Source organism: Perca fluviatilis, chromosome 2, assembly GCF_010015445.1.
Source record: "Perca fluviatilis chromosome 2, GENO_Pfluv_1.0, whole genome shotgun sequence".
Classification (NCBI taxonomy): Eukaryota; Metazoa; Chordata; class Actinopteri; order Perciformes; family Percidae; genus Perca; species Perca fluviatilis.
The window spans coordinates 34507815-34535582 of record NC_053113.1 but is presented as its reverse complement, the minus strand read 5'-3'; the positions used below and the strand labels follow the sequence as shown (position 1 = coordinate 34535582).

The window sequence follows — 27768 nt, the reverse complement described above, 5'->3', positions numbered from 1 at the left end:
ATACAGTAGAAGGAGGGAAGCTTTGTCTGAACATCTATAAAACACATGCAGTATGTCCACATCCAGATAGTTGAGGGATGGAGATCTCTGCTCTCTGTATTGGTCTGATCCTGTCTCTGGGTTTGTGTGAGCTGAACTCAGCTCTTGCCTTGAATGGTTCTGAGGATGATGTTAAACAAAGGGCTTGGCTTACAGAGGATAGGACTGGAGCTGGGGTCAGCACTCAGACTTCATCTGTGAAATGTAAGCTCCAGGGTACCAATTCTGCCTGGTTTTGGGGGGTTTTTTTGGGTGTTTTTTTTCCCTATGCAAACAGTGAAGCATAACTACACCGCCATGCCTGAGCCACTAAGATGCACAGGAAGGTTAGTAAGAGGGAGAAGTGGGGGATAAGAGGATGTTAGACTGTGTGGCGAAAGATATGTTTTGATATGATGTGCTTATTGCACGTATTGTGTATGTGCGTATTGGAAAGGTTTTGTGTGGTATTAAAAACTATAAAAAGTTCATTATATGCCTAATCAGTATTTGGCCATATAACATAATATAAGATAAGATAGACCTTTATTGGTGTTGTGTAAATTCCAGGTATTCTATTCAGAAAATGGTAGAGAATAATACATATGAAAAATAAATATTTTTTTTGTATTTCTTAATTGACAATATGTGTTTAACTACAGATTTGTACATATTTACTGAAAAAAGCAATACTTTAGATTTAGTTGACTGTGTGTTGTGAATGTTGGACTGATATCTAATCCTGTGTTTTAGAATTTCACCTCACCCATATTATGTATTTTTGTAAAAATTGTGAATTGTAGGCTAAAATTCAAACAGTGACATGAGTGTCTGTGTTCAGCATTACAACCCGTGAACTGCGCTTCTCACGTGCAATGATCTTCGCCATCGAGGAGATAAACAACAGCACGGAGCTGCTGCCGGGAATCAAACTCGGTTATCAGATCTACGACTCGTGCGCCTCGGTGCCCGTGGCGGTGCATGTGGCATTCCAGCTTTCAAATGGCCTGGATCCGGCGTTTTACACCGGTGACAATTGCTCACAATCAGGTATGGTGAAGGCTGTCGTTGGTGAGACTGGGTCCACACCATCCATCAGCATGTCGCGCATCATCGGGCCCTTTAACATCCCTCAAGTAAATATTTTGGATTTCTGGGAAACCTTTTGTAATTTAGACCAGTACTGATTTTATTTGCCTGTCCCGGTAAATAATTACACGTTTGTTTTCCTTTAGGTGAGCCACTTTGCTACTTGTGCATGTCTGTCTGATAAGCAGCAGTACCCGAGTTTCCTCAGAACCGTCCCTAGTGATCAGTTCCAGGCTGAAGCGCTGGCCAAGCTGGTAAAACACTTTGGCTGGACTTGGATAGGTGCTGTCCGGTCAGATTCGGATTATGGCAATAATGGTATGGCGTCTTTCCTGGACGCAGCACGCAAAGAGGGGATCTGTGTGGAATACTCTGAATCTTTCTATCGGACCCACCCACGTAGCAGGTTCCAGAAAGTAGCTGACGTTATCCGCAGGTCTGATGTTACCTGTGTTGAAACTGACCTGCACACAAAAGCACAAAAAATTTTCTGTAAAATAAATATTGGAACATTATATATTATCTCAGTGGCAAATTGTAAATGTTTTTTTTTCATCACGTTTATTTATTACTGCTATTGTTATAAAAATGCTCAGTCAGACCAATTACTATCCTATATCCTATGTCTGTTTGTGTTAACTATCTTTATATAAATTTAGGAATTTATATGTTTCTCCAGGTCGACAGCTATGGTTGTTGTGGCATTTGCAGCCTTTGGTGACCTGAGGCTTCTGCTGGAGGAGCTGTCACTCGAGCCATCTCCACCTCGCCAGTGGATAGGCAGTGAAGCCTGGGTAACAGACACAGAATTGCTGAGGTTCAGCTTCTGTGCTGGAGCCATCGGATTTGGCATTGAGCGATCTGTCATCCCAGGTCTGAGAGACTTCTTGCTGGATCTCTCTCCCTCTAAAGTGGCTGCCTCTCCAGTGCTTACTGAGTTCTGGGAGGATGCATTCAACTGCAGGCTGGGAAAAAGTGAGAAAGTTGTGCTGATTTTTAACATTGGACAGACATTCACAGTTGGATTGTTGTTGTTGTGTTGTTTTTAGATTCTCTCTGAGTGGAATCTCCTGTGTTAAAGACTCAGCAGCTGCTTTAAGACCAAACCCCAGACTGAAAGGGAAATTAACGATATTGATCAAAGACATGAGGTGGACATAAGGTGCATCTCATCTCTGTGACTAATCTCATTTGTTATGATTATCTTTCAGGAATAATGCAGGCACTCTGCTGCCTTGGTTAAGATTATGTATGAACTTTGCTGCAGTGATTTCACAATGTCAACACTGAAGTCCTGAACACAAGCACACAGTAGACATTCTCCAGGTCTCCAAGCTAAAGTACTAATCAATTCCTTAAATTTGTACTTACTCGCATGTATTAGTTACAGTAAGTGTGAAGTTGTTATTATAGTGGCAGTGATTTCTGATCATGTATTTGTTTTCATTTTAAGTTCTTTATTGTAATATCCACAACAATTACAGAGAAGTAGTCATTGGCAAGGAAAATCTAGATCCCAGGCTCCCTCCAACAATGCTCATTAAGTATGTAAACAAAAAAGAAAATCATGCAATAAAATGAGATTCCAAGACATAAAATATTGCAAAGTTAAAAAATAATAGTAAAATAGAACATATATAAAATATATATGTGTTAAACAAATTGTACAGTAATTGCAAAAAAGAAGAAACTGTAATGTCAGCAGGCATGTAGTAAATGCATGTGTGATAAGAAGTTGTAAAGTATAAAGGTAAAGTGACAGTATAAACTATAAAAGGTAAAGGTAAAGTGACAGTATAAACTATGATAGGTAAAGTGACAGCATAAAGGTAAGGTGACAGTATAAAGTATAAAGTGACAGCGTCGTAGTGATGAGCTCAAGAATTCAGCAGTCTAATGGCCTGTGTGATGAAGCTGACCCTGAGCCTGGTAGTGCAGGATCAGATGCTGCTGTTTGGCAAGTTAAATGGAACAAAAAAGAACAAAAAACATGAAAGAAACCGGGTTAATTTAAAGGCTAAAAAACACCTTTCTCTGTCTCTGTGTGTTTCAGGTGCAGCCACAGATGAGAGAGTATGTGATGGAACAGAAGACATAAAGACACTCCAGAGCCCGTACACTGACACATCTCAGCTCCGGATCACTAACATGGTATACAAGGCTGTTTATGCAATAGCTCATGCCATTCATAAAGCAGTGTGCCAGAAAACAAATTCTACAACTCAGTGTGACAAATTCACCAAAATAGAATCCAAAGAGGTCAGTTGAACATAAATGAAAAACCCCAATGCCCTTTTTTGCTTTAATTTCTGAAATGAGGTATTTGTTTTATTTAACATTATTTAATTGCTCTCCCTCACTGTTTTCCTTTATTTCATCTTCACAGGTTCTTACTCAGCTGAAGAAAGTAAATTTTTCCCGAAATGGGTACGATGTGTCATTTGATGCCAACGGTGATCCTGTGGCCAGATATGAGCTGGTTAACTGGCAACAAAGTGAGAGTGGCAGCATAGAGATGGTGACAGTAGGACAATACGATGCATCACTGCCGGTGGGCCAGAAGTTTCGTATCAACAGGAACCTCACCTGGGTGGACGGAGGGACACAAGTAAGGAGCACAAAAGCGAAACAAGCTACAGTGTAAGTTAATATGGCAATTGTCCAGCTTGTATTTACCTTCACAAAAGTCTTTCCACTTTTCCAACCATCACAACTCTAGTTTCGGTTGAAATTAACAAATAGTTTACTGATTTACATGTGAAAATATGTTGGCTCTATACACGTTAAAAGTATTGCTTTTTTAAATGGAGTCTGGTGGGTTTAGCGCTAGTGACTTCAGAGCTGTTTCTGGTTAAACAGAAAGGTCTCAAAGAGGTCTTAAAGTTCTATCTCTGAAGGTATCTTTTCCATGTTGTTGTTGGAAACTTAGAATATTAATCAGAGCCTGTCAGTGGCAAAACAAGCACTTTTGTGAAGGTATACACAAGCTGGACAATTGCCCTATTAACTTACATTGTAGCTTGTTTCGCTGCTGCCGACTGCAGCGATCTTGCTTAATACTGGAAAAATTTCAAAGATTGTTGTTCCCATCAGTCACTTAGACACAAAAACATAGGAAAATAGGGTCCAGGTTGAAAAAAACAGTACTTACCCTTTAAAAGGTATGATATGTGTACATTGAAATAACTTTTAGTCACTGTATATTCCTCATTTCCATACTGGCTGTGAAGAGGTCCATTACAAAGTTACAGTACTTTCAGTATTACATTTTTCCAAAAAAGTATTCCCTTGCTAAGCTGTAGCAGAGGAATGGTAACAAAAGAAAAAGGCAATTTGTACAAAGAATCAGATTCAGAAATACATTTATTGCCAGGTATGTAGCACTTACTAGGAATTTGCTTTGGTTGATGGTGCATATACAAAAACAATATAAAAAAACAAACAATGAATACACAAACAAATAGCATATACATACATATAACAATAGTTACGTATTGTAACTCCATAATCTATGAGTATAGGCATAGCCCTCTAAGAGCTGTTGCTATTGGGTTTATCCCTCGCGAATGCGCGGTCGTGAAGATTTCTTTCGTGCCCTTCTTTTCATGCACGGGCCTCTCTTACGTCCTGAGTTACTGTATATTACAGCTGCGAGACCAGAGATCTGCTCCCAACATCAGCATTTTTCTTCAGCCAACATTAGTGAAGCAGGTGGCCCGGATCTTAGAGAGCTATGCCTATACTCATAGAATCTGGAGTTACAATACGTAACTATTGTTCCATTTCGTATAGGCTTCGCCCTCTAAGAGCTGTTGCTATTGGGTTAAGGGTGAAGCTGATATAGTCCATGCCACCTGTGACACCAAAATCCACAAGCAGATAGCATAGACTACCTCCTCTTCCTTCTCACACTGTACAGGTTTTGTTATGTAACACAATTATATTGTTTGCTTAAAAACCTGATAGGCTATCCCCATGACTGGCCTGCTTAATGTTGTGAGGCCCTGCTGCATGGATTCTGAAGATGCTCCATAATTAAGATTAAGATCATCATTAATTAATGCAAAGCTCATTCCTCATGGCACTCTGTTGCCGGAGGATGGAGACATGGCAAATCAGATCTAATAGCGCATCACATGCCGTTAAGTTTGGATAAGACCAAGTGAATCATGGGGACACATCGCGCAATGAAAGCGGATAAAAAAAAGGCACGGAGATGCCCAAGACGCCATTGCGCAGATGTCAGCCACTGTCATACCTCTGAGGAGGGCCGAGGGTGCTGATAACGCTCTCGTGGAGTGTGCCCCAATGCCACTCCCTTTACACTATAAGCGTGAGTGGTAACCTCACACAGCTGGTGAGACAGCCGCTGTTTTGAAAGAGCTGCGTGAGTGTTATACTGTATATTGAACGAACGCTGCTCCGCCTGATGTTTGTTCAGATTTTCGGCATGAATGAAGAATATGGCTGTAAAATGGCTGCGCTCCCGTCCTCTCTAATAGAAAAGCAGGATGGTGAGACCGACAGCGCGCATAAGTCACTCACTCTCCTTGCCGACGTCAAGGCTATGAGGAGCACTGTTGTCAGGAACAACATTCTGAGAGAACTGTGCCAGAGAACACCTGAGCCCGGAGCCCTGGGATTAAATCCCATAAAAGGTGCTTTAGAAAGCATAACAGGTTTCTGTCGTCTGATCCCTTTCAACAAATGCTTCACTAAGGGATGCACAAAAATCCCATCTCTCTCTACTGTCCTTGTGGCACGATGAAAAAGGCTGCAACATATCATTTAAAAACTTAGCCAAATCATTATCCAGTAGGTTAACACAAGAGGCAGAGGACACAAGGTGGTGTCCGAGCCTTTCTCCACACACCAGCACCGGAAAGGGGAACGCCGTTAAGCGTAACAGGCTGAATGAATAAGGCAGCTACTCATTCTGTGACTTAAGATCTGTGTATTCACATACAGCATATTGGCTCACACAGTGGGCTCTGCTGTTACAGATCAACAGACCCGATTTAACCACAGGGTGGAGCTTTTGCCTAAGTAATGCAACAAGACACCCTAACCTCTCCAAGCGCTCCTGTTCATCGACCAGCAATTGGCTTATCACTGCGGGATGGGAGATTGCACAGTCCAGCTGCAACAGTGCATCCCTGTGCCATATGGCAGCTGTCATGATGATGACGTCCCCCGAGTCGGGAGCGTGTGTTCTAGTGCCACTAGAATGGCCGCCAGGCTCTCTTCCTGAATGCGGGGAAAAACGAGACCAGTCTCGCGCCTTCATAGAGAACCACAGTGCGCACTGTGCCTTCTCTCGTGAGGCGAACAGATCCATTTTCGCCCTCCCAACCTGTTCCACAGCATCTGAATGAGAGTGGGATCTAATTTCCGCTCGTTGTGAGAGGCACGTCAGGTCTGCCGCGCGGTTTAGTAACCCCGGAGTGTACGCCACTCTGATTAAGAGCAGGTGTCTGTGTGACCTTAGCAGCAGGCTCCTGGCTATTTCTAATAGCTAGCTGAATGTACCTGCCGCTGTGACATTGTCTTTTCTTATCGGCACGTCAACCTGACTGACTCAGAGCAAAGTGTTTCAGCACTTTAGCACCGTGGCATGCTCCAGGCAATCTGAAGAGATCACCAACAGACGCATCACTGACAGTGCTGACACCACCCTGTGAGGCGCAATGTGTGACGGCGGAGAGTTTAATGCATCCAGCCTGGTTTTCATAGTGGCAGAGTTTATGTCCACACCAGATAAACTACCGCCTGTGAGGGGATCAGCGAACCCTTTGCCAGTTTATGGCAAATTTAGTGTTTGTGGATGCTGCACAGCCTCCACTGTGTGGAGTGCAGCTCTCTTTGAGGGTGTTGTTTACGTGTGAGAAATCACGTGTGTTTGAACTGTTTGGCCTTTCATGCTTGAGGATTAGGTCGTCTAACAGAACCATGATCCCTTCTGCATAATGGCTGAAAAACCGCCTTGACAGGGTGTATGATGGGCCAGAGTGCAGCTTAATGGCAGCTGGATGTGTTTTGAACTCCCAGGAAGGAGACGCACAGGAATTTTCTGTGTTTGGAGGTGACCAGAATGTGAACGTGCCCTCAGGTCGATAGAGTGAACCAATCGCCGGAACGGTCGCTCCAGGATGCACCCGTTGAACAAAGACAGGTCCATCACTCTCATCCCTCCCGTTTGCTCCTGTTTGAGGAAATAACTGGAGTAAAACCTGTCGTTCTCCTATGGGAGGGCTGGCGAATTGAAGCATATAGCAGTTTGTGATTAGCTTCAACATCCATGTGTTCATCATGGGTAACATGCTTTTCCACACAGCACAGCGTTTCAAGAGCTGGCATGCACATGTGTGTGTGAGGGTAACGTGTGTCTCAGTAGCTGTAAGATGCTCAGACGGGACAAAAGCAGACTGACTGAGAGGAAACTGCTCTTTAGGAGAAACTGTGTGGCCCTTAAAAGCGCCGTTATGTTTCCAACCCTCAGCTGGAGTGAGACATGAGTTCACGGCCTCCCGTCTCTGTCACTGCCACTGACGCCGCTGTTTGCGAGTCGGCTCAGGGGTGGATTGGAGCGGGTGGGTGCTGCCCGCAGGGCCTTATGGCCGTGTTGGCGTTTGGCGGGGGAGGAGGGCGGTATGGGGTAGCTGGAGCCGGTGCATGGGGAGGCGCAGCCGCAGCGTGCGGGGCGCCGTCTCCTCGAGCTGACATCTTGGTGCCGCTATTGTGGCCGAGGCGCCACACTCCAGGAGCTGTGTTCCCACATCCCCTCTATAATTCGTGGCTGTCCAAGGTGTGGTCCAAACAACCTGCCAGGGGCAATGAGACCGTCCAAGAGCACACGTCCACTATTGGCTGGGAGTTGTGACCTGTGCAGGCAGATGTTCCGCTGTGAAATGTGCAGCCAGAAAGCGATACAACTCCGGGGGACAGCCAAGACTTAGCGGTCATGGCGGAGACATCAGAGCGATGTTGTTCTGCGCCGCAGTCACCCAGGCGGCACACAGGTGCACGCAGTCAGTGAAGTGAGCATGGACCTGGTCCCAGGGATATGGCGGTGTGGGCTTCCGTCGGCCAAAAAAAGGGCCCTTCAGAAGCAAGATGGAGGCAAGACCGCTGGGAACTCTGTTACCGTGTCGCCTTGGACCCTGGTGAACGGTGCATAGCGGGACATTGGTGCTGTCTGTCTCCCGGGTTCGGGGAATGCTTACTCAGCATTCACACAGGTCGAGAAAAACAACCTTAGCGGTGGGCAGAGACCCCACCCGATGCGGAGGAGAAAGCCGCTGATGCGGTGCTCCCCTTCTGCGATGGAGACAGCTGCAGTGGTGGGGCTCCGTAATCCTTTTCTGTTTCGAGCTCCAGTTCTCCCAATGGGGAGGAAGGAGAGCCGGTGCTGGCTAGAGAACCATCTCTGGGAGGATCCAAGTCAGCAGACTCTTGCCCGCCAAAGAGATCCCTTTCCGGGATGTCCGGGTGTCGCCGCTGTTGGTATCCTTACCTTATCTGACTGTCCGCCCGGCTGTCATCGCCTACCGCTTCAGTTCCTCCGTCGGTAAGCGGACGCCGAACTTCTTCAGCTGCCGCAAGAAGTAAATCCTCTGCTGGGCTAATGTTCAGCTCCCATTTGAGATCCTGGAAGATGATTCGAGCCCAGGAATCAAAAGGACTCCACAATATTGACCGTAGGGTCACCCAGGGTGATGGGTGCAGGTGCGGACGCAGCCTTGAGGGGAACCGGTGCTGATGGTCAGAGAGTCAGAGATTTGTTTCCCCAGCTTCACACACTGCTTCCTGTCAGACAAGAAGTCTGTGATCCCCCTGCAAGTGGAGTCAGGCACATGCAGCTGGCTCAGTTTGTCCTGTAGTGAAGCCAGGAGGATGGTGTTGACAGAGCTTATGTCCACAAACATAGTGGTGGCGGTGAGGGTTTTGAGGTGAGCCACAACAAGGCGCTCAAAAGACTTCACAAACAAAGAGGTCAGGGTGACGTGATCTTTGTTTTCTTGGGGACAGGAATGATGGTGGAAGACTTGAAGCAGGCTGGCACGACATGTCTCCAGTGAGGTGTTTGAGGTCCAGCTACTTAGCGGGGTTTTTGTTTTTTAACCCTTGTGTTGTCTTCCCGTCGATCATGAACTTATTGTCCTTCTGAGTCAAAGTTGAATTTTTGATGCTGTTTCCGACGTTTATGTCATTTCTTTCTGTGCTGTTTTTAAAAGTTTTTGTCACTTATTTCAACGCTTTTAATATTTCTGTTTAATAAACCTAATTCATATGATGACCGTAGGGTCACCCAGGGTGATGGGTGCAGGTGCGGACGCAGCCTTGAGGGGAACCGGTGCTGATGGTCAGAGAGTCAGAGATGTGTTTCCCCAGCTTCACACACTGCTTCCTGTCAGACAAGAAGTCTGTGATCCCCCTGCAAGTGGAGTCAGGCACATGCAGCTGGCTCAGTTTGTCCTGTAGTGAAGCCAGGAGGATGGTGTTGACAGAGCTTATGTCCACAAACATAGTGGTGGCGGTGAGGGTTTTGAGGTGAGCCACAACAAGGCGCTCAAAAGACTTCACAAACAAAGAGGTCAGGGTGACGTGATCTTTGTTTTCTTGGGGACAGGAATGATGGTGGAAGACTTGAAGCAGGCTGGCATGACATGTCTCCAGTGAGGTGTTTGAGGTCCAGCTACTTTGCGGGGTTTTTGTTTTTTAACCCTTGTGTTGTCTTCCCGTCGATCATGAACTTATTGTCCTTCTGAGTCAAAGTTGAATTTTTGATGCTGTTTCCGACGTTTATGTCATTTCTTTCTGTGCTGTTTTTAAAAGTTTTTGTCACTTATTTCAACGCTTTTAATATTCCTGTTTAATAAACCTAATTCATATGATGACCGTAGGGTCACCCAGGGTGATGGGTGCAGGTGCGGACGCAGCCTTGAGGGGAACCGGTGCTGATGGTCAGAGAGTCAGAGATGTGTTTCCCCAGCTTCACACACTGCTTCCTGTCAGACGGGACGTCTGTGATCCACCTGCAGGTGGAGTCGGGCACATGAAGCTGGGTCAGCTGTCCTGCAGCAATGCCGGGAGGACAAGCTGAAGTCCACAAATAGGATCCTGGCGTAGGTTCCTAAGGAGTCCAGGTGCCGGAGGATGAAATGAAGAGCCATGTTGACTGCGTCGTTTACAGACCTGTTGGCTTTATAGGCGAACTGCAGGCGGTCCAGGGGCGTTCGGTGAGGGTTTTGAGGTGAGCCAGAACAAGGCGCTCAAAAGACTTCATAACCACAGAGGTCAGGGCGACGGGTCTGTAGTCATTTAGTCCTGTGATCCTTGTTTTCTTGGGGACAGGAATGATGGTGGAGGACTAGCAGGCTGGTACATGACATGTCTCCAGTGAGGTGAGTGAGTTAAAGATGTCTGTGAACACTAGAGACAGCTTATGAGCGCATTGCTTCTAGGTGAAGGGAGAAACATTCTGGTATGGCTGCTCTGCGGGTGTTTCGTTTTTTAAAACCGTCTGTTGACATTTCTTTCCTGAATAGAGCAGTGGCGGCGCCAGAGTTTTCGTTTGCTGGTGCTATGGGGTTGCTTGACGTTTCAGTGAGGTTGCTCTGAAATTTAGAGTTTCCCTTGACACATGTAGCCTACACACCCATGCGCAGATACGCACCCACCTCCACAGCTATTTACTAAGTGAGCGAACGAGAGGGAGAGAGAGAGAGATTGATGTTTTTCATGCACTAAAGTTGCCAATACAACAGCACCATAGAACTGATTACCCCCGAATATATTTCAAATACCAGCCAACAAGCCAGGTTTACACAATCAATAATGCAGCTTTCATACAGTAGCTTATATTTGCAGAAGAGTAATGCAACAGGCCAAATACATAAACACACGTTTTTCATATCTGTAGTGACTTAATATATCTAAATAAGCCACTGAGGGCGAACGGCTGAACCTGTTTCGAACAAATTTTCAGGGCTATAAATAAACCAATGTCCTTTGGATTCAATGATCCATTTATTCACAGTTCTGTAAAACACATTTTCACTCTAATGTTCTACTACAAGACAAGATGGTAAGATAAGAGTGAAGTTCTTGCATAGACCCATATTAGATGACTCCTCACCCACTGTGGTCTCACTGTGCGATCCCCTGGTCATTTACAGCAGTGTAACGTTAGTTAGTTAGTAACGTTAATGTGTGCTGCACCCCTTGGCCGAATGGTATCACCTGTGTCATGTTTTTATTCTAAAAATAAACGGTTTGTTTTATTAATGTATTTAATTTTTTTAATATAAATTATAGCATTAAGGGCCGTTACAGAGTCAACGCATCGGTACGCATACGCGTCCGCAAGGCTACGCATCGCTACGCTTCGGCCGCCATTATGCGTCGATGCGTAGCCAAATGTGTCGTCCCAGTTTTTGATACGCGCCGATGCGCACAATACTATGCGTTGTCGGTGGGGGCGACACTGCACGTATTGTACATAAAAAATATTGAATCAACATATCTGTGCAATTTCGTCAAACATAGGACTACTGAGTCACATTTTTCGGTATGTATTAATGTTGTGTGTAGTCTATGCTGTGTGCCCTCCTCAAGAGGCGAGAGAGAGACCCAAATGTATCTATATATTTTTAAAACCTGCTAAACCATTTATGTGAACCCCTTTTTATCAATGTATTGGTCAGTGCTACCCAATCGTAGCATACTGTACTGGTGGGGAAACAAGCATCTGATAAAAAGAAATCAGCCAGCCAGCTGCTCCCTGACCATAGGTATATATCTATGCTCCCTGACGAGAGCCACTCTCTGGGAGGGTCTGGCTCTGCCGACCGAACACCGTGGAGCACTCTGCTACCCCCTGTTGCGTGGGCGGTGTATTGCATTTCACGCATCGCCCGTGACGCTTGGGTCTACTTGCGTCCGCTGTTTAGACCATAAAAGGGAGCGCGTCGCTCGTCGCGTTGCTCGCGTTGCTGCGTTGCTCGCGTTGCTCGCGTTGACTCTGTAACGGCCCTAACACATTAACGAAAATCTTTTTTTTATAAATAACCCACACCAATATCTTGGGGGTGCTGAGGGGGTGCTATGGGAATCCTATGGGTAGCAACAGCACCCCCAAACCACTCCCTGGCGCCGCCTATGGAATAGAGAGGGTTGTTGTAGTGGAGGGGGGAGGGGAGACTCTGGGGTGGGTAGTGACAAGGCCCTGACACCTACGGGGGTGGGGGAGGTGTGGCAGGAGGGCTGTAGCAGGTGAGTGGAGTCATGGGGGATGGGGACAGGTCTGCATGGTCTTTTAAAACGATGTTGGACAGGCACCAGTCATTGATGGAGGGGGGTGGCCTTTAGTTTGTAGTTGCTTATCTGTCTGAGCCCACTCCAGACAGAAACCGATTCATTAGTTAAAAACTGTTGGAGTTTCTCAGTGTACAGTTTTTTTTGCATCTCTCACAGCTTTGCTAAACCTGTATTTTGACTCTTTAAACCAGTCCCCGTCTCTGCTCCTAAACGCCTCTTCCTTCACCAACCTTAGCTGTCTGAGTTTGGTTGTGAACCAGGGCTTGTAAATGAGTATGTTACATGCACACCAATATTCAACTATTATTCCAAATATGACATTATTCCGAATTTGATACAGGTCATGTACATAGCATATTCCGGTTGGGTATTCTGAATAAGGTGTTATTCAGAATATAGCATTTTCCGATTAAGACATGTGGGATATTCCGGTATTATTCAGGTTTCAGAGGCATTCTTTGGACATGTATTCAGCGCATTTGGAATATGTGTCTCAATCTGTTTGTTTTTTAACGCAGGATTATGGTCAGCTCTGTGTGTTGCTATGGTTACTGTACACAAACCAACCAGCCAACAGTTTGCAAGGCTGCAGACCCGATAAGAAGGAGAAACACAGCTACTTTTAAACATTATTGAAGACTTGGGTATCAACAGGTTTTTGAATATGCACACACATCGCTACGCCAACCTTTTCAAGAAGCAGTGTCACAATTGACGACTGGAGAGGAGGCTTTTAAAGTGCACAATTTGTGTATTTATTAATAAAACTACAATAAAACATACTCAAACTGAAATACAAAAAATATTAAACAGAGGCAAAATAACAGCAAACAAACAAAACGGCAACCTCACAGCAAGCTGCCATGTCTTTTCTTTCTTCTCCTGAAGCCCTTTTAACTCAGCCTCCCCTAATTGGACCCTACCACCTGCACATGTGATTATAGGGTGAGCTAACCTGAGCAAGCAACATTACCACTTAGTTTCTCAAAACATAATTACAATTGGATAGATCAGTTACTGCTGAAATTACTATTTATACATATGTGCACCCACAACAATAGGCACCCCAAATATTATGTATTTGTAAAAATGTAATTTACTGCAGAACTATCGTACCTATTGTTCTCCACCTTAGGATTGCCCAGCCCCTACCTACAAAAAGGACCTAATGAAGCAAACCTGCATGCATTATCCCTGATTAATCTGGTGAGCAGCTGATCTAAATTCACTTCTGACAACATTTTGGGTGAGAAATGAACTGTTTAGATTTCGAATATAGGCAGTCTTGCGTAAATTGATGCCAAATTGACAATTTGCTTCAAAGTTTTCGGAGTTGAGAAGCTCCATAACCCACCTAGACACACACGCTCTAATGCATCACACAGGTTCCTATACCATACAAAGGTGTTTCCCATAAAAAAAGCCACTTTTAAAGTTCACAAAATGACAAAGTGCAAAAACATTAAAGCCCAGCAAGAACTTTTTGGTGCATGTTTTGAATAAGTCTCATAACACGTCTAACAACCCTCCCATATCTAGTTCTCACCCCAAGTATTCTATCACTAGCAGTGTTGAGTGTTCTAGATCTGACTACAGAACCTACAACTGAAGACTGTAAGTCAGGTGGTGGCACGGAAGCAAGGGGTCTCAAGTCAGCCTGGCCTGCAGGACAGTCAGTACTAACTTTTAAGTCAAGCAATACTGTGTGGTCTGGTGCGTCAACAGGTAAGTCACAGGCCGCTGTATGGTCTGATCGGTCAACAATTTCTTCCAGGTCAGGAGGTAAGTCAAAGGAAAGAGTCTGGCCTTGTAAGTCAGCAAATGAAGCGGTCGGCTGACCTCCAATTGAAGCTGGGAGTTGAGAGACCCACGAGACAGTCCTGTCCTCAGGGTCACGGTCAGGTAACGCAACAGACCTCATCATCCTCCAGCAGAGAGTCAATTTTTAGCTCCAGTGGTCAAATCACTGACACAAGAACTGCCATCATCAGACTCGGTAGGTATAGGCAGGAAGTTGACAGGCATTATTCAATTCCTGTGGACCACTTTCTCTTGGCCTGTGGCACAGTTGCTGATCTTGAAGGTATGTGTGTTATCATGTTTCTCCACAACAGTGAATAGATTCCTCTCCCAGCGATCAGCTAATTTCCTCTTCCCGCATTCACCTTTATTTGCTGAGAGGTCTCTGTTTCCAATATCCACAGCTGCACCCTTGAGCTTCTTGTTGTAAAGATCAGCTTGCCTCTGCTGCTGCTTTGTGGCAGAGATCTGAGCAACTTTTATGGCTTCTGCCAAGTCATGCCTGAGACGTTGCACATAAACATCATAATCTACCACTTGATCATCCAGAAGAGCAGATCCAGACATTAGGTCAAATGGAGCAAACCCCGTGGTTTCATGCACTGTGGCATTATAGGAGAAGGTAAGAGATCTCAGCAGCTGTGGCCACCTGTGCTTGGCTTTGTGGGCTAGGGCCCTTATCATACTCCCAAGGGTGCGATTGAACCTCTCAACAGCTCTATTGCCCATAGCGTGGTATGGAGTGGTATGCAAATTTTGGACACCAGCCACAAGTAACATCTTGGCGATCAGACTGCTTTCAAAATTGGCACCCTGGTCTGAATGTATACATTCAGGGAAGCCATACACAGAGAAGAAGTTGTTCCAGAGTTGTTGACCAACATCTTTAGTTGACTGGTTGGGACAGAGGTAGGCCTGAGCCAGCTTGGTAAAGTGGTCAGTCACCACAAACACATCAAGGGATTTATTAGGAGTCTTCAGCTGACCAAAAATCAATGCAAACCAACTCAAGAGGTCTGGATGTTGTGATGCTCTCAAGTGATGTTCTGGCTTCAGGCTCAGGGGACTTGCTAAGCACACAGCGACGACAGCACCGCACATATCCTCTTATGTCTCTCTCTATTCCATGGTAGTAAAATCTCTGTCTTGACAGGTAGTGTGTCCGCCTTTGGCCCTGATGACCGGCCTTATCATGCCCCCCTCTGAGGACCTTCTCTTTCAGCGCAGAGGGCACGACATACTGGTAAGTCTTCCTCTTTGTAACAGCATCCTTTGAGACACAATAGAGCACTCCTGTCTTGATGGTAAGCCTTTCCCAATGCCTGAGGAGCCTCAGAGCCTCAGCCGGCTCATGTGCATGCTCTCGTCTTGACGGCCGCCGCTGGTATTCCACAAACTGAAGCACATGGCTCAAACAGGGGTCTGCATGCTGCAAATACATCAACTTGTCTTTGGGCAGAGGTCAGATATCTGACAATTCACATGGCTAGATGTACTGCACAAGCTGAGGCAGGAGAAAGGCTTGGGGAGGCGGGTGTTCTTGGTCCAAAGAGCGCCTTAGAGCAGCAGATACTGCTTCTTGGGAGATGGACGGGTTTGGGGATCCTACCCCAGCACTTCAGGAGGCCACAGTCGAGCAATGGAGCATCTGCAGCACGGCTTATGGGTCACAGGACTGCTGACAAGCATCCTGCACACATTCAGGGTTCAAGGCATTTGCCTCCTCCATCAGCGCACCATAAGGGACCTTCGTCAGACGACGGAGCACACTAGGCTGCACAAAAGGTTCACAGCTGAGGGCGTCCGCGACCACATTCTTAGGGCCTGGAATGTACCTTATTTCGAAGTCAAAAGGAGCGAGCTTCGCCACAAACCTCTGTTCACAGACATCAATCTTTGGCTTACTAAGAATGTAGGTCAGCAGGTTGTTGTCAGTCCACACATTAAAGGTGTGGCCTCTCAACCAGTGGCTGAATTTATCACAAATGGCCCATTTGAGCACCAGGAACTCCAACCTGTGCGCCGGGTAGTGGGACGGGGCGTAGTTTAGAGATTTGCTGGCGAAGGCAATCGGACGAGCTACATCATCACCTTCAGACAGTTGAGATTGCTCAGCACCAAGGCCATTAGAGGAGGCATCGACGGAGAGCAGGAAAGGCCTACTGAAGTCCGGATGAGCCAGGGTGACATTATCCAACAGAGCCTGTCTGTCTCCTGAACGCTTCACTGCACTCTGGCGTCCAGTCAGCAGAAGTGAGTTTCCTGGTCACAGGTGGCCTCCTTTTTCCCTTACTGTATCGTGGCTTCTTATTCCAGAGGTCAGGGCAAAGAGGGGCTTGCTGATGCTAGTAGCCCTCGAAGAACTGCTGGTAAAACCCAACCATGCCAAGGAATGACCTTATCTTGGAAGGAGATGGGATGTTGTTGCTCTCTTCCATCAATTCCCTCTCACACAGGTCAACAATGGCCCTGACCTTCTCCATGCCAGTGGAGATGCCATCTTTGTTCACAAAGTGGCCCAAGAACTTCACAGAGGACCGCATGAGGTGGCACTTTTTGGGAGCTAACTTCAGGTTGTGCACCCTCAATCTCTCAAATACCATCTCCAGTCTTTGCAGCGCTAGCTGTTCGTTAGGAGCAAACACAAGGATGTTGTCCAAATAGCAAAGGAGGCTTAAGAAGTTTTGATCTCCAAAGATGTTCATCATCATCCTCATAAACGTGGCAGGGCTGTTACACAGTCCCTGAGGGAGCCTATTGTATTCAAACAGCCCAAATGGTGAGGTGAACACCATGAACTTTTTGTCCTCTTCATGACCTTCCACATTGTAGAAGCCAGACGTCAAATCCATGGTCGAAAAGAATGCATTCCCTCCAAGAGCAGCCAAAGCGTTCGATGTGGGCATATGGCAACTGGCCCTACACTAATACCCTCCTCGTGCAGGCCAGCTAGTTTCCCTGCTGAGTAGGGGCACCAGCGTGGGCAGCAGCTGAGTCAGAAGCAGGGGGGGCTGAACATTTGACTGCCCGGTGTCCAGCAGCATGGCAGTGGAAGCAGAGACATTCATTTCGGAAGTGGGACACAGTGTCATGATCGTCGCGGCCACAAATGGCACATGGGCCCCAAGCCCTGGTGTGACTGCCAGACCTAGGCTGTCTGGAGCGTGGATAAAACTCCCACTGAAGCAAGCGCTCTAGGAGAGTGATAACGTTCAAGAGAGCATCCCTCACTTGTCAACGGCTTATCAGCCACAGCAGGTTGAAAAGCAGGGGACGGGGGGCTTACTGCAGTCTGAACATGGCTATACAGAGCTTCTTCAGCCTGAGCAGAAGGCAAGCTATTAGGTGGGTGCATAGCACATTGCCTTTGCTGCAGACACTTCTTCTGGTGATGCTCATCCAGTCTCACCAGAACATCATTGGCAGTCCACTCTTCAAGTGGCTTACTGCTAAAGGCCAAGGACAACTGAGGGTCGGGACAGTGAGTGACAAACATGACCGCCACTTCACTAGAAGGGTTATCGACAGTCTTGCCTTGTCTCTCTAGTCTCTTAGCAGCAGTGTCAACAGCTTTGTTGAGCCGAATCCAGTAGTCATCAGCACTCTCAGTGGGAAAGGGTTTTGTGTCATAAAAGTCAGCCAGAAGCATAAAAGAAGTCACTGAGTCGCTAAAGTGTTGTTTGAGTATGTCGAAAATGGGCTGGGGACCTGATTTTATGTCCAGACAAGGCTTGCTACGCAGCCCTACCTTCACTACATCTCGTGCTCTACTTTGTAGCTTGCTTAACACTTCCTCTGCCTGATCATATAACTTTACATCTCTCTTTTTCAGATACAATTTAACAGCCTCTTCCCATTCTGAAATGGAAATGTTATCTGTTTTATCCCCCCTGAATGGTTGTGGATCATAGCTATGGTGACTGAGAGTTAGATTAACTTTAGCGAGATCAGCAATGCTAGAATGAGCTACACTCACATCACCAGTTGGGATGGATGTGAGATAATGTTCTCTCCAATGCTGGTTCCAAACTGCTTCGCTAAATCAGAGGTGTCAAGTAACGAAGTACAAATACTTCGTTACCTTACTTAAGTAGAAATTTTGGGTATCTATACTGGAGTAATTATTTTACAGCATACTTTTTACTTCTGCTCCTTACATTTTCACGCAATTATCTGTACCTACTACTCCTTACATTTTAAAAATAGCCTTGTTACTGCTATTTCAGCTCGGCTTGTTTTCATTCCGGCTCGTCATCGTTCAAAAAAACACACACAAAAAAACCCTATCCAAATCGCTCCATCCGGAGAGAGTGAATTTCATTGTGATTGGATGAGAAGTATAAACATATACCATTCCGACACCCTTTTGGTTTGTACGCGATCCATCGCACCTGCACAGACCTGGTGCTAATATGCCACCGGTGCCTTAACGACCGTTATCTATCGGACCGAATAGCAACGCGGATTTTGGTGCCTTATTTAGGTGCCACTTCTAAATGACTGCGCTTCTCTCTGATGCTCCGAAAACGGACGTTAGAGGGAACTGAAACATCGCCGCACGAAACGCTAGTTAACACTACAGTTGGCAGCAGGTAATGTTAGCCTACCGTTAGCTAGAAGCTGGAGTAAACACGGTTAAAATGCTGACAGCTAAACAGTGTAAAAGTATGTCTGTATTTCACTGGAGAGGATTCTAACACCAGACTGTAGCTGCCGTTGTCTGAAAAACAAAGAAGAGATGTGTCACCTTTTCTGAGTTTGCAGGTATGCTTTTAATATAACATTATTATAGTCATTATGGCCTTTAGAAAAATGTTTTTTGTTTGGGACTAAGCTTTTGTCCTTAATGGCATTTTTTCCCCCTTACATCAGTGGTCTTCAATGTTTTTTAAGCCAAGGACCCCTTAACTTAAAGTGAGATGTAGCAGGGACCCCCTACTACATATTGTATGAAATTAAGTTGTATATTAAACTGGGCCTACAATAACTGTAAGGGCAACCTAAAGCCTTCCTACATACCCTTTTTTCATAAGCTATTAAAATATGAATTGTTGGCATGATTTTATAAATCATATTTTAATGTTACATGGCACAGTAAATCTAGGATTAACTGTATATGTGGGCTGATATCTTAGTGACTACCTTACCTATAGGCCAGTAAGCCTATCATCAGTGGGAATTTATATTAGCTAAAAATATGTTGGAATTATGTTAAGGCATTTAAATTTTTTTTTTTAAAGACTCAAAAATGTACAATAATTTGGAGGCCCCCCTGCAATGACTCTGAGGTCAATGACTCTGAGATCTTCAACAGGGGGTCTGTTGAAGATCTCTGCCTTACATTACTTTTACTTTTATACTTTAAGTAGTTTTGAAACCAGTACTTTTACACTTGTACTTAAGTAAAAAGCTTGAGCTGATACTTCAACAAGTCTTTTCAAACCCTAGTATCTATACTTCTACTTGAGTAATGAATGTGAATACTTTTGACACCTCTGCACTAAATCACCAAGAACATGCACTGAAACATGTTCGGCAGGCTGGTCACCTGTCTGAATATCTGTAGTGGCATAGGCGCCATCACAGTCAGTCCCATTCACTTCAGCATAATACATGGCAGATGTCATAATCCCCTTTGACCGCATACGGTCCGTAGCGGTGGCTAAAGCCACAATCTCTGACCCCTACCAATACCAGATAAGTTTAACTCATCCATTGTCAACGTAATGCAAATGTCAATATCTCACAACATGTTTAAATGGAAGAATAGCAACAATACCACAATAAAAATTGTAAATGAAAAAAACCCTCAAAATTGTCAAAATAGGCTACTCACTTTTTAGCACTCACGTCACTTGGGAAACACTTTTTTTTTGTTTTACTTACTTGAAATGCAATATACTCTCTCAAGAGAAAGAAAAATCACATCAATATGTAGGCTAATTACATGAAAATAAACAGTATATACAAATTGACCAGCATCATCATAATCCTCGTCCTTAAATCACGCTATTCTCATTCATCAGTCAGTCTGTCCTGCGCCACTCAAGGCAACTCACTGCACTGTCGTTGCGCTGACGTTCACAAGGTGGAATGGCAGGGCTCCCTCACGAAGCAGCAGCAGGGAAGAACGGGTCACGGCACCATTTGTAGCGGGTGTGTACTCTCTCTTGCGTTGTGTTGTGTTACAGACGAAACCGTCACTCTTCGTTGGCTATCACAGCCGTTTATTCTGGTAAATAGCAGAATAGTGTCTCACAATCACATTCGTCACTATAAAGAGCTCCAGTTAGCTAAAATGAAAACAGAAATTATTTAGTTTACTGTTGTCACGGTTGTATCATAAAAGTTAGGTTATCAAGCTATGCTAACCAGACTAGCAAGCTAGCACAACATGGTGAGCTTTTTCATTTAAGCTAAAACAAAAGAAACAAAACAAAACTGGCCTCTAATATAAAATTTGAGACCTCCCATGTGGATATACTACATGCATAGTAACATATTAACATAGTATGATAGTGTGATAGTGTGTAGGAATTTACCCTAAAGTCTGCAGAATAGCACCAATAGATGCCGCTCATGTTACAGAAAAAGCCTATCTCATTTGGAAACTACTGACAAAATGAAAAGTTAGTAAGTGGAATTATTAACTCCGCTACATGTACAGTCCAAACACTTCTGAAGATCCGCCACAGCTTCACTGGTCCACTTCTTCGATGTCCTCACAACCGGTTTAAAATGTTTTAGTTTCTGCCTGTATGAGGGAATCAGGCATGGTCTGAGTGCAGTGCGGGGGACTTGTGGCATTTCTGACTGTTGTGTAACAGTGGCATTTCTGACTATTCTCCTCTCTGGTTGGACATTCAATAAACTGTCTGTATTTGGGGAATTCATGGCTGAGTTTACCTTTGTTGAGTCACAGAGGACAATAACAAGGGAATCTGGGTTATTCCACTCCAAACACAGAATCTGGTCGGCAAGCGCGTGCTGTGCTTCCTGCACGTTGGCCTGTGGTGGGATGTGAACACCAGCCAGAATGAATGAAGCAAATTCACGGGAGGAGTAGAAGGGTTTTCAGTTGATAAAGAAGGTTTCCAGAACAGGAGAACAGCGCTGGAGAATCATTGTTACATCATTACACCAGCCACTGTTAATGTAAAAGCAGATACCTCCACGTTTCGATTTGCCAGAGAGAGCTGTGTCACGGTTCCCTCTGAACAGCTGGAAGCCAGCCAGCTTTAGGACAGTCTGGTATCAATTCACTGAGCCACGTCTCCGTGAAGAACAAAGCAGCAGATGTAGAGGAGTCACTGTTTTTCCTCAACAGTAGCTGTTGCTCGTTGAGTTTGTTGCACAGTGAATGCACATTGGACAGAAATATTCCAGGTAGTTAGGGTTGGGTACCTTTCGCATCTGAACCAATACCACTACCGATACCGGTACCTGGATTTTGGTTCCGGTACCCAACGGTACTTTTTTCGGTACTTTCCCTCTCTAATTACAAAAACTTATATATTTATATTTATATAATTACAAACCTATTTACTTAGAACATTGTTATTTATTTAGAATATTTTACACTGACAGAAATTAAACAATAATAAAACCCCTCCCTCTCTCTTTCCAAACCTGTCCCTACAACCTATTAAATTGAATAATTATACATTTCTTACTCACTGTAACTTTTATTGTTGTATTTGTATATTATTAGGGCCCGAGCACGAAAGTGCAAGGCCCCAACGGTGCCTTGCACTGAAAGTGCGAAGGAACCTATGGTTTTTCGTCAGATTATTTTTCCGAGTCCATCGTCACATTTTTGAGGGAGTTAGCATGCACGAAAACTCACAACAATTTGCAAACATGTCACAACTGGTGAAAATTGCAAAGATTCAAAATAATTACTCATATGCACCACTATGTGGCGCTATTGCAGAAAAACCCGCGTTTGGCCCTATAACTCCCAAGCCGTACATCGCACATTCAAAAACCATATATCTTCGCATTCCCTGGATCCAGCTGAATCTCCTGATATAGGCCACGCCCATTTCCGCCTAGACTTTTATGCGTGAAAAATGGCGATTTATTGAAAACTTACTTTGCCGAACTCCTCCTAGACCGTGCGACCGATCTGCATTAAACTTGGCAGGTAGCATCTCTAGACGGACCTGACAAAAAGTTATCCAAAGATTTTTTATAGGATAAAAATTGCACATATTACGTACAAACAAATGTGTGTAGCTAAGTATGAAAACATCAACTTTGCCATATCTCAACCAAAATAATTGCTATTAACGCAAAACTTAAGATTCTTGTTTGCCATGACCTTCTGGAGGTGCCCCACACATTTTACGAACATTGCCCACTAGGGGGCACTACAAGTACATAAAGTTTATACCTCATGAACTGCTCATCCGATTTTTACAAAATTTGATGGGTACCATCTAGGGCCACTCATGAGGCCACCCCTATAGTAAGGTACGGACTGGTCAAAGTGGGCGTGGCCTATGTGACCCTAATTGGTTTTAGCCCTTGGGCACATTTTTGACGGCCTCAATATATACGAAAACTCACAAAAATTGGCGCCCACATAAACACCTGGGGGCTTTGCGAGACTGTACAGCGATTTGGCCCATACCTGTAAGCGGGCTCCATAGCACCCCTAATGTTACAAACCTTAACTTGGACATAGTTTGTTCCGATCTTCACCAGATTTAATACCCATATTGCTCTAATCATTGCAGACATATTTCCCATTTACATTCATTAGCTCCGCCCAACCGGAAGGCGGCCATTTTTAATTATGCATTTTTCAGGTGTTTTACATTCTTTCAAACTCGTCCTAGGCCGTGACTTCAATCTTCTTGAATCTTTGCAGGAAGTATCCGTTGACCCTCATAATGAAAAGTTATCCAGAGAATTTTGATAGTTGAAAAAATGCGGAAGTTATAGCAACTTACTGTCTAAACAGGAAGTGCGTTATCTTGTCAACAATTATTCCGATTGCCCCGAAACTTGACAAGGATGTTCCTCCTGGCCTGTTTAGCAACTGTGCCAAAGTTGGCTGCAATCAGCCATTAGATGGCGCTGTTTTAATTTTTTTTATTTAATCATCAAAATATTGACATACGGGAAGCCTACTTTGTCTAACTACTCCTGGGACGTGAGTCCGATCGGCACGAAAACTTGCATATACACTCGGAGGACCCTCGTGACAAAAAGTTATCAAAAGAATATTGATAGCTGAAACAAAGCGCAAGTTATGGAGGAACAACTTCCTGTAGGTGGGAGTGGAAACAGGAATGGTTATATCTTGCCAACGGCTATTCCAATGGACACAAAACTTAATAAAGTTGTTCCTCATGTGCCAATGAGGCCGTTTGCCAAATATGTCGTCAATTGGCCTTTAGATGGCGCTGTTTTAATTTTTTTTTATTAATTTGCTAATTTGCTTTGAGCGAAACCTACTTTTTTTAACTCCTCCTAGAGCATGAGTCCCATCTGCACAAAAATGTGCATGTAGACTCGGTGGACCCTCATGACAAAAATACATCAAAAGAATTTTGATAGCTAACACAATGCGCAAGTTACAGAGGACCAACTTCCTGTAGGGGGCTGTCGAAACAGGAAGTTGCGTATCTTAACAAGATTTATTCCCGATTGACACCAAATATGACAAAGTTGTTACGTATAGGGGTTTGAGCATCCACGCCAAATTTATAGTGCATCGGCCATTAGATGGCGCTGTTAGAATTTTTTTTATGAATTATTCACATCGCGATATATGGGAAACATACTTTGTCTAACTCCTCCTGGGCCGTGGGTCCAATCTGCACGAAAACTTGGATATAGACTCGGTTGACCCTCATGACTAAAAGTTATCAAAAGAAGGGGCAAGAAGCGAGGGCCCGTCATCGCTGCTTGCAGCTTTAATTATATTTGAGCCTGTTTTTGTTTAATCATGACCATTTTTAATTGCTCTTTAATGTTTCATGTAAAGCACTTTGAATTGCCTTGTTGCTGAAAGGTGCTATAGAAATAAAGTTGCCTTGCCTTACAACCTCAGCCTGTCAGTCAGTCCCCAGGGTATAGAAACCACTGTTGTGCTTGCTCTAGTGATGGGACAACCAACTCTTTTACGTGAGTCGGTTCAACCGGACGGTCGTTGGTTGGCCTACCGAGTTAATAGATTCGGTCACCGGTTCGCGGCGGGGGGGGGGGCTGGAAAACTCGAGAGGTTACATTCAGTCTCAACATATTATTTACACACTCATACTGACCGACACTAGACTCACGCACTGGCCACGGTTACATTCGGTACCCTGGTGGGCGGTCTCCTCGTGACAGTCTAACTACCATGTAGCAACATTCACTTCTAACATTGAACTTAATATAACTACCAAGATAACATTACGTGTATGTTGTATTACATTGTATGTGATATAGGCCTAATACTTTCCCCTTGGTAATGTAGCCTATGAATTTCCATGAACACAATTCTAAAATGCACGAGACACAAAGGCTTCTGCTATCGGTAACTCAAACTTGCCGAGAACCTAAACACCCGTGATTACATAGAATCATGCATTAGGCACGGTTACGGTCTCTTTCAGTAGCCTGGTGCACGGTCTCCTGGTGACAGCCTACCTATCACGTAACAAACATTTAACTTAACATAACTACTAAGATAAGATGACGTGCATTTGTATGTGATGTCCATCGATAATGTAGTCTATGAATTTGTATGTACACAATCATCTAAGATGCACGAGAAATAAAGGCTTCTGGGATCGGTTGATAACTCAAACTTGCCGAGAACCTATAGACACCCGTTTGAATATAGACTCATGCAGTACCCTTGGTTACGGTCTTTACAGTCTCGTTCAGTAGCCTGGTGCGCGGTCTCCTTGTGACAGCCTACCTACCATGTAGCAACATTCACTTCTCTAACAATTAACTTAACATAACTACCAAAATAACATGACGTGTATTTGTATGTGATGTACTGTACTTCCCCATCGATAATGTGTGAATTGCCATGAACACAATCCTCTAAGATGCACCAGAAACAAGGCTTGGTTAATAACTCAAACTTGCCGAGAACCAAGACACTGCTTGATTACATTAGACTTGAGTGGGCTGGCCGGTTGCACAGTTACATTTGGTCTCGTTCAGTAGCCTGGTGCGCGGTCTAGGTAGCTCATTTCCTGATTGATTCTACCACCACTCCAGTGGAGGCACTAATGAGCTAGATTACTACACACACAGTAGCAGAAGAATACCAGCTACACACAACGGCACGAATGAAGTAAAAAAAACAGGAGTGAGTCGGTTCATTGACGTATGGCACTCGAGTCTCCCGGTTCAGTGACACAAGTCGGGTTAATTAAACGGCTCTTCGGTCAGTTGGTCAACACTAGCCTGCTCGTGTCATAGGAAGTGTAACGTCAAGCACCACGACCGCTTTCGGCTCCCCATTAATAATTAATAATAATAAATAATTAATAATTATTATTATTAATCATATCACGGTGAAAGGTGTCTGCGTGATGTTGAAAAACTGTAACCACACTTGAAACCACTTTATCGGCATCGCCGTGACTTACTGTGACTTCAACAAAACTACAGAGCCAACGTCGCTCTGTCCGCACCTCTGCGCACGAGTGTGTGTCGGACCTCTGCTCTCTGTCAACATGCAGAGAGGACAGATAAGCTTGCGCTTACTCTCAGGTACCGAAATTTGGCACCGTTTGATTTCACGTGAACCAATACTCAGTAGTACCGACGTGATTCGGTCGGTACCGGTAAAAGTACCGGGTTCGGTACCCAACCCTACAGGTAGTGGAGTGCGAAATCACAGCCTGCGAAACCAAAGGAGCATGCCATAACGTCTACCTCTTCTCCTCCGTCGTTTCACTGCTTGGGCCACGGTGAGCACACCTTTGACGAGAATGTCCAATAAATTCACGGAAGACACAAGAAAAGTGGGAACTAAGTATGATGGTGTTGTTTCCCTGATCTTCATGAGCTCATCTCTGGTGAAAGAGCTCTGGGTTTTGCAGCAGAATACAAAATAAAACAGAGTGCACCAAATTACTGAAGCGCCTGCAGTCGGCGCCATCTTAGATGTAAGACTATAAATTTGAAAGACAACCACTTGATTTGTCTAACTCAGACTGTAGAAGCCTCATTTTAGCTTCAGCTGAACTATTGAACACAGTTTCTTCAACAATACACATATTGACACATAAGTATTGTTTGAAAAAATTAAAAAGTTTTGTAGCGTTTGTTCATCTTTACTGTATGTGCCAGGTTCCTGTGTCAGTGTGCACGGACAGCTGTTCTCCAGGAACTCGTAAAGTGCTGCAGAAAGGAAAATCCATCTGCTGTTATGATTGTTTACCATGTCCTGAGGGAGAGATTAGCAATGCTACAGGTATTTTCTTCTCCTAATCCATAGCCAGTGTACTGTACAACATGAAATATGTTTTTTACAACTGGTAAAAGCCCTTTTTGTTTCATTTTTTCAGATTCCCCTGATTGTTTCCCTTGCCCCAAGGAGTTCTGGCCTAATGCAGAGAGAGACACTTGTCTCCCCAAGCCTGTAGAGTTTCTTTCCTACAACGAGGTCCTAGGAATCATCCTGGCTACATTCTCAGTTGGTGGTGCCTGTCTGGCCATTATAACAGCGGCTGTGTTCTATCGTCACAGGACATCCCCGATTGTCAGGGCCAACAACTCTGAGCTGAGCTTCCTGCTGCTCTTCTCCCTGACTCTATGTTTCTTATGTTCATTAACTTTCATTGGAGCACCCTCTGAGTGGTCCTGCATGCTGCGCCACACAGCGTTTGGAATCACCTTTGTCCTCTGTATGTCTTGTGTTCTTGGAAAAACAATAGTAGTGTTAATGGCCTTCAAAGCTACACTCCCAGGTAGTAATGTGATGAAATGGTTTGGTCCTCCACAGCAAAGAATGACTGTATTGTCTTTCACGTTTATTCAAGTTTTAATATGTACTACTTGGTTGGGTCTTAGTCCCCCTTTTCCAATGAAAAACCTAACCATATACAAAAAGAGAATCATCCTGGAGTGTGCATTAGGCTCAGCTATTGGGTTCTGGGCTGTGCTCGGGTACATAGGCCTACTGTCTTTCTTTTGCTTTGTGTTAGCTGTACTAGCTCGGAAATTACCTGATAATTTTAATGAGGCCAAGCTCATCACCTTCAGCATGCTGATATTCTGTGCAGTATGGATCACATTTATTCCTGCATATCTCAGCTCTCCTGGGAAATTTACTGTGGCTGTGGAGATATTTGCCATTCTGGCCTCCAGTTTTGGACTAATACTGTGTATATTTGCTCCAAAGTGTTTCATCATATTGTTTAAGCCAGAGAAAAACACCAAGAAACATTTAATGAACAAAAATCAATTCTAAGCCATCTGAGGTTTGGAAATAGTTAAGATGGCAACATACAATATAAAGCTTATGCTGTGCACATCAAACACAGGCTTAGTCTTGTTGATTTTAAATAGTTTTTCTCTTTA

General features: G+C 44.5%; 1 protein-coding gene across 1 annotated transcript; it reads left to right on the top strand.

Moving 5' to 3' along the window:
* Positions 1–321: 321 nt before the first annotated feature.
* On the top strand, positions 322–27714 carry LOC120548119 (extracellular calcium-sensing receptor-like). The gene is made up of 8 exons (XM_039784143.1): positions 322–365; positions 860–1154; positions 1254–1543; positions 1787–2082; positions 3161–3366; positions 3494–3715; positions 26536–26659; positions 26754–27714. Exons 1-8 carry the CDS (start codon positions 337–339, stop codon positions 27656–27658), a joined length of 2367 nt encoding a protein of 788 aa, XP_039640077.1. The 5' UTR covers positions 322–336; the 3' UTR covers positions 27659–27714.
* The last annotated feature ends 54 nt before the right edge of the window (positions 27715–27768 follow it).

Bases quoted from the DNA above. Each gene is read 5' to 3' on its own strand.
- LOC120548119 (XM_039784143.1), top strand. From the start codon at position 337: ATGCCTGAGCCACTAAGATGCACAGGAAG. The intron at 366-859 runs GTTAGTAAGAGG...GTCTGTGTTCAG, and splicing joins CCACTAAGATGCACAGGAAG to CATTACAACCCGTGAACTGC. The intron at 2,083-3,160 runs GTGAGAAAGTTG...TGTGTGTTTCAG, and splicing joins CAACTGCAGGCTGGGAAAAA to GTGCAGCCACAGATGAGAGA.